This window comes from Pelodiscus sinensis, chromosome 2, assembly GCF_052426305.1.
Source record: "Pelodiscus sinensis isolate ZL-2025 chromosome 2, ASM5242630v1, whole genome shotgun sequence".
Lineage (NCBI taxonomy): Eukaryota > Metazoa > Chordata > Testudines > Trionychidae > Pelodiscus > Pelodiscus sinensis.
In genome coordinates, this window is record NC_143053.1 from 183,068,046 (window position 1) to 183,082,177 (window position 14,132).

The 14,132-nt window shown below is 41.6% G+C and overlaps 1 protein-coding gene across 6 annotated transcripts in view; it reads left to right on the forward strand.

The window, feature by feature from the left end:
- The window catches only part of CPNE4 (copine 4), a 341,902-nt gene that overhangs the window by 274,274 nt on the left and 53,496 nt on the right, over positions 1–14,132 (forward strand). For all 6 annotated transcript variants that reach the window (XM_075921920.2, XM_075921919.2, XM_075921921.2 and 3 more), the window contains one exon: positions 7,947–8,045. In XM_075921920.2, the coding sequence (XP_075778035.1) occupies positions 7,947–8,045 (99 nt within the window). The remainder of the gene's footprint in view (positions 1–7,946; positions 8,046–14,132) is intronic.

Below are 14,132 nucleotides of genomic sequence, written 5' to 3' on the forward strand. Positions count from 1 at the left end.
CATTAGCCACCCTAGTTTGAACTAGCGTGGCAGTGTAGACATACCCTAATAGACTTCATCGCCATGTCCCAGCTGGAGCTCACTGAAGAGTAGAAATAACCCAAATGAGAGACAAACTGGTCCAGTTTGATGATCAGGACACTTCATTCTAGCAATTTTTTTTAATTCTTAATGTTGACTCTAAAAAATCTTTTGGTTTTAATGTTGCTTTTGCTGCTAGAATGTGAACCCAGAGAAGGGTAACTGTTTATATCCTTACAGTGCCATTTAGTATCTGTCAGCTCAGTTTTGTTACAAAAATGGGGCATGTGTGTCTCAGTTCATTGCCTCTGGGAAATGCTAAGTACCATCAAAATTCTTAAAGCAAAGCCTGTAATGGGGACATGTTTGTTTAAACGTGGCTGGTCAAATTAAATTATATAGAATAGGGCTAAATCCTATGTTTGGGTCCACAAACAACCACTGCCCTACCTACCTACCCACCAAAGACCTCAGTCGACAGCCTTTAAAGGAAATAAATATCTGAACCAATTTCGAGCCAAACCTGAAATTGATTATTGGGATCTTTGTCCAGAACTATATCTGGGAAAAACCTGAAGGCCCTTATGAAAGAAATTATCCATCCCTTGAAAGCACTTGTATCAATTGTACTGTCAAGAGAGGAGCATTGTGGAACTAATGCCAGTAACAGTTGATCAAAGCAGTGTAGTGTCTATAGTTACATGGTGTTGACCTACTTACATCAACCAGACTCTACGTTACTTGGGGAGTGGGTGTTACTCAATTGGCAAACAGAGCCACTGATATCTCAGCGGGAGCCAAATTTAAGTGAAGACACTTCCACAGTTAGTTTGATGCAAAGCAAAGCTACCTAACCATGTTGCGTAGACCAGTCTTATAAGACAGAAATGAGTGATACTTTTTTATTGTAGATTTCCTTATGAATATCATCCAGTATTTCTAAGCTTTGAGACATATGATGAACAGAGGTAATCAAGAAGCATGTTAGGAGGTGGGGGAAGAATCAGAAAAAAAATGGAAAGATGTTACTGTATGTTACTCTTCACTGATATGTCAAAAATTTAGAAAAATCTTCAATTCAATCAAATAATGAAAGAGTTTCCCCTCCGCTGGAGCAACCAGTGGTGGAAATAATTCCATTTAAAGTACAGTCAGTATGGCTGAAAAGTAATAATGTGTTGATTGTAGGATGTTTAGTAAAATCCATGTGATATTTTTATGGAATATGTAGTTTAAGAAAGGGGATGGGGTTGAGCTTGGTGATCACACAAAGGAAGTGTGATTGATCTAGCTGTCATGTATTGCGTGCCATAAGGCAAATGCAGACAGAGATCCCAGCTGCTCCCATGCAAGTGTGCCAGTATATGGTGTTTCCTTGTAAACAATCATTGGTGTATAACTCAGCTGCTGAGGTTGTGCCAAATAGCACATGGCTTCCCAGAAGCTAAAGTTAGAAGACCTTTGGAATGAAACAAACAAGCAGCTTGATCCATGTTTTGTTGAATGTGTTAAATGTAATTTGATTTAGATAAACTCCAATTAAAATTCTAACCTCAAATCTCCCCTAATAGTGCTTCCCTCTTCTTAACCTTGGTTTAGAATGCTAATGAAAAGCAGATAATAAATGAGTCACTAAAGCAACATGATTCTTTGCTAATTTTATATTCTATCAACCCGTGGGTCCAGCAATTCAGCAGTGAATAGAGCGAGATCACATAGGGCCACCTTCAAGGTAGAACTTGCAGGACATAATTGGAGTTAAAAATACTGTACTATGATTAAAGGTTCCTAAAAAACTAATGTTGGTCCTTTTCCTCCAAACTTTAGTGACCACATAATACGAGGGCAAACAAATACATTATTATGGAGGCCATGCTATTGCTCTCCTTCATAGATTGCTATGAACCCATCTCCCTTTGTTGGATTTTTCTTTTTCCATTTGTCAGATAGAGGTTTGTAGCTGCAGTAGAAGATTAGCCCCGTGCTCTCCCACTGAATTGCTTTACCAGCTGTTAACTGAGATTGATGGGTACTGCATGAGCACTCAGCATTTGCTACCAGTTCAGTACTTCTGTTCAGGAGCATGGGGCCTCTTGCCTTTGTCCTCTGTAGCTACAGGTGCTGACTCTCTTGGATAGGTCAGATTAGAGGAGGGAAAGCAGGTGAGCTGCTTGCTGGTGAAGGTGGGCAGCTAGGCCCTGAAATGTTTCACTTCTCTGTTTTTAAAACCCTTAATTATTTTTGAAGTACATAACAAATACTCAGACAATAGAGTAATGCCATCAGACTATAGAACATAGGGGGTGTGACCAGGGGTGTTCCAGGACCAGAGAGTCCCATGGAGGGTTGGTGGCTGGGAGCCCTGCAGCGGGGCTGGAGCCCAGTAGCAGGACTGCTCTGTGGCAGCGAAACTGGGAGCCTAGCAGCAGAGCTGCCACCAGGTGGCGACACTGCAAAGAGGTGCTTGAGGAGTAAGGAAGAGGCAGAGGGGTTGCCTGGGGGTGGGGCCAGGAACCTGGCAGCGGGGCCACCTGGCAGCACAATCAGGAGCCTTGGCATTTTTGCTGCCGCCCAATAGCGCAGCTGTGGGGCGGGACTAGAGGGCAGCGGGTCTGCCCTGTGGGGCCGGGAGCCTGGGAGTGGGGCTGCTGAGTGGCATAGCACAAAACCCAAGCAAGGCTGCTGCCCAGCAGCACAAATGGACCCCAGCAGGGGGGCTGCTCCACGGGCTAGGAGCCCAGCAGTGTGGATGTGCATGCGGCAATGGTAGGGCTGTACCAGGGCGGAGGACCCGCCTCCTAAAGGCCTGCCGGCCTACAACGAACTATCCCCCGGAAGGGGACAGCTTAGAGGCTATGGTTGTCACTGCCGGAGGGCAGTGACCAAAGGGCGACGTGGCAACGAGAGCCACCCGCTACAGATGGTGGAGAATGTGGGTACTGTGATCCCGACCCTGACGTAAGGGACGGAACGGGTGCCTCAGTTTGTAAAAAAAAAAAAAAAAAAAAAAAAAAAAAAAATCCTTAAATTCCTTCCCCCCCCACCCCCCCTCAGTGGGGACTGTTTACCTAGCGGACCAGGAGTTTTCCCCATTTCCCCAAAACAGGATGGAACTGGACCGAGTGGGGAGAGCAGTGGCGGAGCGCCAGCACCAACTGCTGCAGCAGTTGGCCGCTCAACACTGGCAGATGGCTCAGCAGTTGATACAGCAGCTGGGCCTTCAACTCCAGCATCTCCAAGCCCTCCAGCAGCAGGACCTTCGTTGGAGCCTGGCGTTGGGGCCTGGCCGCCAGTTGCTGCCCTGCCCTGCTCGAGGGCCTGGGCGTCCGTATGAGGGTTTTTGAACCCGGCCACGATCCGGATCGGACCTTTAAAGGGCCAGGACTCGGACTACTGTAAGGCACGGTGGAGCCATAGGACGGACTAGCCATCCACTGTACCAGGGCGGAGGACCCGCCTCCTAAAGGCCTGCCGGCCTACAACGAACTATCCCCCGGAAGGGGACAGCTTAGAGGCTATGGTTGTCACTGCCGGAGGGCAGTGACCAAAGGGCGACGTGGCGACGAGAGCCACCCGCTACAGGCTGCCACAGTGGGGCCGGGAGCCCTGCACTGAGGGGCTGGTGGCAAGGGGAAGCCAGCTGGGAGGCTGGCAGCAAAGCCAGGGCTAGGAGGGACAATGGCACAGGAGCCCCAGAAATTACATTTCTTAGTCCATCAAAATCTCTCATCTGAGACTAGTCAGGTCCTGAGGGTTCCGGACCAGGGAGGTCCAACCTGTACTTGAATTTGAAACCTAAAGTGCCTTTATTTTTGTCATAGTTTTTCTGGTGTGTAATATACAAACAAGGAATATGTTCTGGCTGCTCTGTGCCTCTCTTTAATGATGGAAACAAAGGATGTTAAGTAATGATTAGTCAAGTAGTTGATAGAATTTCCATCAATTACTCAGCTAGTCGATAAGCACTTCCGCATTCCTCCTTTGACATGTACAAGAGCCCCACTGAGGAATGCAGAACTCCACGAGCTGCCTGGGGCCAGCGGGAAGTCCCACTGACTCCAGGCTGCAGGAGGCGTGCCAGCTTTGAAATGTAAAAGAGTCCCCCGATGACCCCGGGCTCCATGCGCGGCAAAGCTGCACAGCTGATCCCAGGCTCATCTGTGTGGCGAAGCCGCTTTGAAGTACTCCCTCTCCCTCCTCTTCCCCCACTTTGCTGCCTCTATCTGATAGAGGCAGCAAGAGGGGAGGGGAGTCGACTAGTTAACTGATAAACATTGAAAACCAGCCAAAAACATGTGGTTTGTGTTGCTTTACCTCACCAGACTAACACAAAGCAGGTGGTACATACCAGTGAATGTGGTCTACCAGCTTTATCCTACATACAAGCCAGCAACAACAATTGAGCAGAACAAATATGCAATAATAATAGCAATTCCTAAAGCAAAATAGTCTCTCTGAGTGATACATCTTTTCAGTAAGTAAATTAAGATACACTATCCTCAACATTGTGATACAGTTGGACACATATCAGAAAAATTAGCATTCAAGAACTTTTTAATACAATTTAGGAAATTCCTCCAAACCACACAACTCAGTTCATTTTCTGCTATCTCATTAGCGGTGTGTCTATATATACATCAGGGCTTAACTCCAAATAAGCTATGCAAATTGAGCTATGTCAATGCATAGCTTATTTTGAAATTGGTAGAGTCTACACTGCACTTATTTTGAAATAGAGCACTCTTCCTTCAAATTCCCTTATTCCTTGTACAATGAGGGTTACAGGAGTTGGAGTAAGAAGTCCTCTAGCATGATGGTATTTTGACATTATTTTGAAATAACTGCCTGCTGTGTAGACACAGACTAAGTTATTTCAAAATAACACTTGTTATTTCGAAAAAATGTTGCTGTGTAGACGTACCCTAAATCAGTTATCACTCAGCAGTCCTGAGTTGTTTAATAACTGGAGTTTCATTTGTGCAACAATAACAATTTTTCAGAGGAGTAGCCAAGTCAGTCTGTTTCAGTAAAAACAATGAGGAGTGCTACGGCACTTTCAAGACTAGCATATTTATTTGGGATACTTTTGTGGGTTGGAATCCACTTTGTCAGATGCATGAAATGGAAACTTCAGTTAGGCATGTATGGAAAGATCGGTTTGTTACATTACTATGTGGAGGATCAGTGCTAATGAGGTCAATTCAGCCTGAGTGGTTGTGGTCCACTCCCAATAGAGTGAATATGAAAAGAAGGAAAATTACTTTTTGTAACAAGCTAGCCACTCCCAGTTTCTAGTCACACTCAGTCTGATAGTGTCAAGTTTGCCTATGAATAACCATTTTGCACGCTATAGGACTATCACACTGGGTATTTATGTTCTGTGGGAGAAGAGCTCTAACTCTTAGTTTTATTATGCAGAAACTGATTCCAATTTTATCGTTTCAAAGCTTCTCCTTTGTTCATGGTGAAGATCAGAGGCAACTTTCCTTCTGATCCCACCTTCATTCTCCAGGAGTGCTTAGTCACATACTAAAAATTAGAGCTTGTTGAATTTTTTCATGGGGAAAAAAAAGTAATTGAAAATTGCCCTTTTGCAAATAAACAATCTTTTTCAAAAAACATTGCCAAGATTTCTGAAATTTTCTATTTTCACTAAATTTTCCAAGATTTATTTTACCAATATTCTTACAAGGCTGTTTTTTAAATTATAAAAATAATTTTTAGATATTAGAATTTTACTGTATTTACTTAATTCACCAGAAACAGTGTTTTCTTTCTGAAATCAATATTTTCAGCAAATAAAAATTTGCCAAAACCATTTTACGTCAATTCTGAAAATTATTTTAGTAAAAAAAAACTTTTCACAGAAAACACAAAGTGGATCCATTTCAAACTAGGTTAAACTGAAAAAAAATCAAATTTTCAAAAAGATGTGCAGAATTTTGTTGTGATGGGGTTTTTGACCAGTGCCTCTAACAGCTGTGGTTGACAATATACATGTACCTGGTTTCTGGGGTGTTTTTTTGTGGGGGGCGGGGGGTTTAATGCAGATTTCATTGTTAAGGATTTCTCTTTTAGTGATGGAAATGCTGCTTCAAGCTATATTGCAAGAGACATTCCTGCTATCAGAACAGGGAACACAATTCTATACTACTGTTGCTGAATAAAACTAAATATGGAAACATGCACACAGAGGAACATTTCTCTTTCTGCTGTCAAAACTGTCATCAAACAATTCAGTGCCTAACAGAGAGAGAAATGTTTTTACTTGTTTGATTTGAAGATTTTCAATTCCTTTGGGACCTCTTCATAGAAAGGTAAAACAAAATTACACCTGATAAGGTAAAAATGACAGAACACTGAAGATGGGGGGGAAGAGTTGTCTAATCAGTGAACCATTCCCATTGCCTAGAATCTGGAAGAGTACAGGAGCATGCTGCAATCTTCTTTGTGTGACTGCTACCTCTAGCTTGTTTGTGAATCAAAGAAACTTGACTGCAGTAGACCCACATCACTTATGAGACATTCTAAATGGGGAAGAGTCTGAAAGATCAATCTACAGCAAAATCTTTGGAAGAAAGGAAGTTAAGTGATAATGAGTAGTGGCATGTTCACCTGTGAAGTCTCAGCTCAGAATTTAGGTACCTCCTTGCCCAGTCTCTATAAAACAGATAAAGGTACCTGTCTTCCTGAGTTTAAGAGGCTGGCTGAGAAACAAAGATTTTAAATAACACTTCATAACTGCATTTGAAACCAGGTCTTTGGCTTGCCAAGCTGGTCCCTCTGACTCTAGAATATGTATTTATTGACCTTCTATGCATACTGCAAGACCTGTCCAAGTACACAAGCTTTTGCCTGATGACATATGGGAAACAACGTGAGGTTCTATCTTTTAAGGGGTGTGTTGGAATATTTGCTGATGACGTGCCAATTTTAAAATTTGTTGTTTAACAATTATATTTTTCTGTGAGCACTAAGAGATGGCTTGCAAATTTTTGTGGTCAGAATTGATAAAAAACATTTCTAAAATTAAAGATGATGGTATTCACTTATAAGCTAGCTAGGGTGACGATACTTACAAATGAAAATTAAGAATGACTGAAAACACAGTTGAAATGAAATTGGCCTGCAGTTATGGCAAGGTCTGCCATTCATGCTAAAATATGTTCATATTATTAGGCAGTGTGCCATTTAGAGCCAGGAACTTTTGGGTCCAAACCCTAATTCTTTCTCTGATTTGTTTTCTTGGTTTGGGCAAGTCACTCAAGCAAACGCTTAACAAAGTGAGATCTGATTTTTGGTGCCTCCATTTTTGTGTGCCAACCTGAAACACTTTGGGCCAGATTTTCAGTCATGCGGCATCCCCATGAAAGGCAATGAGAGCAGCAGATGATGAGCAGGGCACCAGGTCTCTCAAAATGGACACCTAACAGAGGCCCAGAAATGCAAAGGTTCCTGTAGAAACTGTTAATGCAACTTCTGTTTCTTTCATTAAATGTAAAATGGGAATAATAATGTTTACCTACCTCTCAGCGGCGTTGTAAAGATGAAATAATGTTTGCTAAGCACTTTGGGGAGTGAAGTATTCGGATTATTATAACTCAGAACATTGTGTAAACACTAATATACAATTATACCCAAGATGCTTTTTTATACTTGGACTGTTCAATCAATTTGGTCACTAAACATGCAATTTCACTTTCTTCAGCCAATAATACAATAAACATCTCCCCCTTCTGGTAAGCTGTGTTGAGATTTCACATGTCAGTTTATTCTGATCTTGACAAAAATGTGTTTTTTACTGTATGCTTAGTTTTGTTCCCATGTGTAACATTTCATCAGATAAATACTTTAATTTCTCCTCTGTGACAGAATTGTTACCTAAAGAACAATGTTTTCCTCTGTTCTTTCCTCTCCCTCACCAGTGCATAGTGTGGGACTGGGATTCCAATGGCAAACATGACTTCATTGGAGAATTTAGTTCAACTTTCAAGGAAATGCGAGGAGCAATGGAGGGCAGACAGGTAGGTGCAAACCTTGTATAACATCTGAAAATTATAGACCACTGGTAAGTGCATGTTACTGGTACCCTTCTAATGCACAGAGGACATGAGTCTGGTATGGCTCTAGCTGGAGAGCCTTCATGTTTTAGCTCAAACTAAGGCAGCTTGTGCTTTTAAGCTCTGGGGGTCCCCTTCCACATTCCAGTTTGTTGGCCTAGATGGCAGCCAACAGAATAGCTGCACTGAATTTATTTACAGAGTTGTTCATACACTATTAGAGACCTGAATTTACTGGCCAGATCTCAGTTCCATTGACTTAAATGCCATGCAAGTTAGTACAGAATTTGAGCCTACATATTTATCAGATGTATCAGGAGAGTTTCATTAATGTTCATCGATTGTTGAGTCTAGAATTTGACCTGGAGAACAGTGCTGGGTCCCTCTTGAAAGATTTAGAGATGCATTTTAGTAGTTTATCTACACCTGTTTTGGCTCTCAAAATGGGCTGGAATTTTATGAAAATACTGATCTTACTTCTCACTAGATTTCCAGAATATCCTGATTATATTCTCAGGGGAAGGTAAAGTAAGAGTATCTTCTCCATCCTCCTGCTTTTGGTCTTGACCAAGCCCAAGAAGTGCAGAGAGACTCATGAGAGAAAACAAAACAGAATAATTGAGTGGATGGATAGAAAATGCAGGTCAGTTCAGATTTTGTCTGAACCAGTTCACCACTCTTTACTAAAGAGGTGATCTGTGTAAGCTATAACCATTTTAATCACAAGCATCAGGAGAGCTCAGAAGATTTGCCATGAAATCTCCTGGTACTTCACTAGGACAAAAAAGATATCGTGTGCTATCTGGAAAATCACTGCACTGTTGCTTTGTTGAGAAATGGCGAGTCTCCAGAACTGGTAGCCAAGCTGCTCTTGAATCTGTGTAACTTTGGGCAGATTATCTGATAGGGATCTTTGTCTCCTAGCTGCAGAGTGCCTGCATCTCCTAGGCTATGTCTAGACTACATGGCTCCATCGACGGAGCCATGTAAAATAGTTTATTCTGCATAGTCAAAGAATAATCCCCGCTTCATTAAAATAAAAATGGCCGCCAAGCTGTGCCGAGGATCAGCTGATCCGGCACAGCATGGCAGTCTAGATGTGGCGCAGTCGACAAAGGAAGGCCGCGTTTCACGAGGCATACTGGATCAGTCGAAAAAGGCTTCCTTCGTCAACTGCTCTGCGTCTAGACTGCCGCACTCTGCCGGATCAGCTGATCGTCAGCACAGAGTGGTGGCCATTTTTATTTTAATGAAGCAGGGATTATTTAAATCCCTGCTTCTTTGACTATGCCGAATAAACTATTTTACATGGCTCTGTCGATGGAGCCGTGTAGTCTAGACGTAGCCCTATAGAAGTCAATAGAAAAGCAAATGCTCAGCCCCTTTGAAAATCAGAATTTAGACTTCCTTTCTGTAGTTCAATTTATTTTGCTATATAATGGGGATAATGACATTAAATTACTGGGAAGCTGAGTGGCTTAATTAATTGATATTTATAAAGCATACTGAGATGGAGCCTCAAAGGAAAAACACTATCGCAATGCACAGTGACTTCCTAGCACTCAGCACTTTGCAAGATCGGGCGTCCCCTCTCATCAAAGCTGTACTGTTGTTATCAGTTCTCCTGATCCACAGAAAAGTATGAAGCTACATAGCGTTAGCTTGTGCTATTCTAGACATGCAAGGATACTAAAAGATTGGGAAAGATATATTGTTTTCATGTTTCAAAGAAGGGGTAACAAATGATAAAGAATAAAACACCACAATTAAGTGGTACATATTTATTTGTATATTTGTATATTTATAATTACCACTGTGCTAGTGCCTAGGAATCCCAATCAGGAATCAGGATCCCAACGTGTGATTACAGTATGTATGCATAGGATATAATCCTAACCCCACAAGTGTTTACAGTCTAGGTGTGTGACAAATGGACAACACAAACAAACAGAGTGAGGCTGGCCAAGGTAACCAAAGGAACCGAGGTACAGGAGAAAATAGAAGTCTCAGTTGGCCACTTGCATAACCAAGCCACATGATAGAGGTTTTTAGGGATCCCACCAAAGGTAGGTTTTAAGGAAGGGATTTAAAAAGGATGAAGTGGTCGTGCTTCAATTTTAATAGGGAGTTTTCAAAGAAAATGGTCCTAAGAGACTGTGATGATGTCAGCATAATCCCAAGTAATGATAGTATGAAAAGAATGAGAGAGAAGTTGACTTGCATTTTCTGGAGGGGAGATCAAAAGTTTAATTTTGGTTCTGTCAAACTTATGTTGCCACCTTAATTTCTCTCAGGAAATGTCACATAGACTGAGATGTGGGTTGCATGGTGGGAAAGCAGTAGATAACTAGATTAGTGAGTTGATGTGGTAAAAGTATTAATTGATGTTTGTGAATAATAGCATTTGCACCTGAGGTTTAAAGAGACAAAGGCAGGACAAGAGGCAGTTGGAGGAGCCACTGAACAAAACACTGAAGTAGCCTTTGGAGAACTAGAAGGAGATTCGTGAGAAACAGAGCTGCACAAGCTGGTGGAATTTTAAGAACCAGAGGGTAGTCAGTGGGTGTACAAACCAATCTGAGAGATAAAGGAAGATGAAAATGAAGAGCTCTGAGATTTGGCCAGAATGGAGTCATTGGAGACTTTATTAAGAGCAGATACAGTGTAATGTGAAAACCGCATGAGTGAGTGGGTGAGAGGGACAGAATGGAATCAAGGATGATCTAGGACCAGGGAACCTCAGTGCATCAGTGTATAAAGCACAGTCTATCATCTTGAAAGCAATGCTGTTTCCTTTAATAAAAAAGTATTTGTAAATATATGGAGAATGCCCTTGAAATTCCATTTTGTTGTTCTTTGTTGTTTTCATTTGAGATAAAATAATGACTCCAATGAAATCAATGGGCTATTTCCCATTTGAGGGTTGTTTGTTCTTTAATTTCCATGTTAATGCTTTGTTGTGCTCTTATTATATTCTGCTAACATGTCCAACAACAGGTCCATTAAAGCACTGAGTTATTTCCCAGCCACGTTCCTCATCAGCGCACAGTGCCATGAGTTGGAGGGGGGGGGGCGGTTCTCCTACTGAAGACATTACACTAAATTAAAAATCACTAAACGGTTTTGGCAGGATCTGGGGATGAGTTAGAGTTAATTAGAATTTCTGAACAAGCTTCTCCCTCTGGGGGCACCTCACCTCCCCATCACAAGGCTCCATTCTTAGCAATGCTTGGCTCCAGGAAGTTGCCAGTCTCTTTCTGGGAAGGACATTTGAACTAACTGACCCACAATGTGGTGCCATTGTATGTCCTAAGGTTATCTGGACAAGATGTGCTGAAAATGAAATCAGAAGGAAGAAGAGGTGCCACTCTTACTATGAATTATGTACCTGATAGAATTAGTCTCTCTTTCTAATTCTATTTCCAGGCAAATTTCTTTCTCCTATTTATATTCATGCAAGTCTAAGCATATAGGTTCTAGCAGCTTCTAGAATGCAACTGCAGGCCAATCTCACTGTCTGAGAAGAGATAGTCAGAGCACTCACCTGATGATCAAAAACCTTTCACTGAATGAGTGTCATTTTTCTCTCTCTCTCACTGCCTTTCCCCCATTGCTTGCCCAGCCGTTGCTGCCACCAGCTCTGACTGGAAATCATCATGATGTAACTGATGAGTTTCTTATGAATTACAGTTCCTGGGAGAAAATTGAATTATTACCTCATTAATAATTCCACTTCTTTATGTCAGTTTGAGCCTCACAAATTGGGGTTGATGGCAGTTATTGAACATGATAAATGATTTTGTATATCTAATTTGAGAAGTTGTCATTTCCTATTATTATTTAATCCTGGAGCCATTAGTGTTGATACAGTCTCTGTGTGGGAATTAATAATGTTGGACCTCTAGATTGTTGGTGGTGTTGTAGTGACTGCCCTGATGGAGATGTGGGAATCAAGGTAAAAGTGCAAAACAAACTCAGTCCACACTTTACATTAAGGTTTTATTTGTAAAGAGGGTTACCAAATAGCTAACCAATTGGTACAGAATCCAGCAATTCAATAGGTTGCTTACAATCTATAATGTTTTCTGCTGATGTGTTTATAACCATCTGTGCTGTAACGTGACTCATGTCTGCAATATGCTTCTAACATCAATCAGTCATTTACTAACCCTTTATAAATCATTTACATGGAGCCTTACTATGGAGCCTGATCTAAACTTGTTCTCACAGGGCCAAACTGGAGAACAAGTGGTGGAACTGGACCCACTTGTACCAGGGGTGAACTGGCCCCGTACATTTTAGAGCACTTACTAAATTGCATTGGTGCATGTCGAAAATTAATCACCAAGTGAGTTTGAGTGGCATGAGAGCTTTCAGAAAAAGGGGGCAGGAACCAAGCTGAATAATATTAGCATGCCTGCTCTGGTGAGAAAACAGCAGATTTAAGTACATGTTTATGGGTGGGAGGGGGAGCATGTAATAATGGTCAAATGTGTGCATCCCTAATGGAAACTTCTTCAAAGACAGATAGATGCTCTGTCACCAAAAATGACACACATACGAATAATCAGAGACACTCTTCACCATAAAACTTAGGGGAGAACATAGGAGATAAATAATACCTGGGATGTCCCAGACGGATTAATGAAGGGGAGAAACAACACATTTACTAAATTCATTTTTATCCCCAGCCTAGTATGGGGAGAGTTGTACTATCACAGGCTTATGAAATTATTACATTCACTTCTCAGTTTTCATTCCCCTTATATGACAGGCTGACATGGTACATCTCAAAACAACAGGAGAAAGCAGAAGACACTTCTTTTTCCATCAGATACCAAACATTATTTGGGAGAATGCTTATCTGGGTTATTTAAAAAAAAAAAGAAGCTTCTAACAAACACCTGTCTGATCTGTAAAACATATTTCTACAAAACATATCTGATCCTTCAATTTTACCTTTCCTTGAGTCTTATCATTCCAAAACTGACCCTTCATGATTTAACCATCACTTTTGTCTCAGTGGCCCCTGTTCAGAATAAGCGCTTAAACCTATGCTTAACTCTACACTTATTCAGGACAGCACAGATTTCAGTAAAACATAAGCACATGCTTAAAGTTGAGCATATGAGTTGGTGCTGCTCTGAGTAAAAGTGTTTTCTTGAACTGGGGCCAATGCTGTACAGTTGTTTAATAACATGTATTAATACACTAACTAATCTGACCATTTAAAAAGTAGAATGGCCAAGAATGATAACTATTAATTGGTAAAACTGTTCACAGCTGAACTGGGGGAAATCCTCCTCTAATTAAAAACAAAAGCAAAAAAAAACTCCACACAATTTTGAAAATAGAGGCAATAGAACCAGATGGATTGGAAAAAAGCCATAGAAACATAAACCACCTGGACCCTACTGCAAGGGAAGAAATTATGTAATAGAAAAATCTGTCTCTCTAGTTACCAAAAAAAAAAAAAAAAAAAAGAGAGAGAGAGAGAGAGAGAGAGAGAGAAACCTCCCTAGAGGTGCAAACTCCATTGGCATTCCCACAAGAATATTTAGCTCCCCCATAGAACTTCCCTAATTATGTCCCTCATTAATTAGAATGTTCTGTCAGACAAAAATAGACCTTTCTGGGGATTCCAATTACTGAGATTCGGAGGAGGTGTGGGGGGAGGGGGTCTGTGAAACACAGCTCAGAGCTCCCCTCTCTATCCAAAATGCTGAGTTTCTAAATGTTGTCCCAACCCCTAAGCCCTTCAGATGATTAGGGTTCTATTGCACACGTATAAGTGGGCCTGAGTGAGACGGTAAAGCAGTTAGTGACTTTAGTCACATACTAAGGCAATTCTCAGTTAGCTCTGGTTTAGTACACAGCTCCTGTTCTCTTTTTTAACATCAGAGGGTAAAATCTACTCAGTGGTCTGCACTGACAGAAGCCAGGCCCTTGGAGGCAGAAAAGAAGGGCTGCAACAGCGCAGTGCATATGTCATTTCCCTTTCATCAGTTAATCTGCAGGCAATCAGCACAGCTCCAGAAGTGCTGGCTAAGT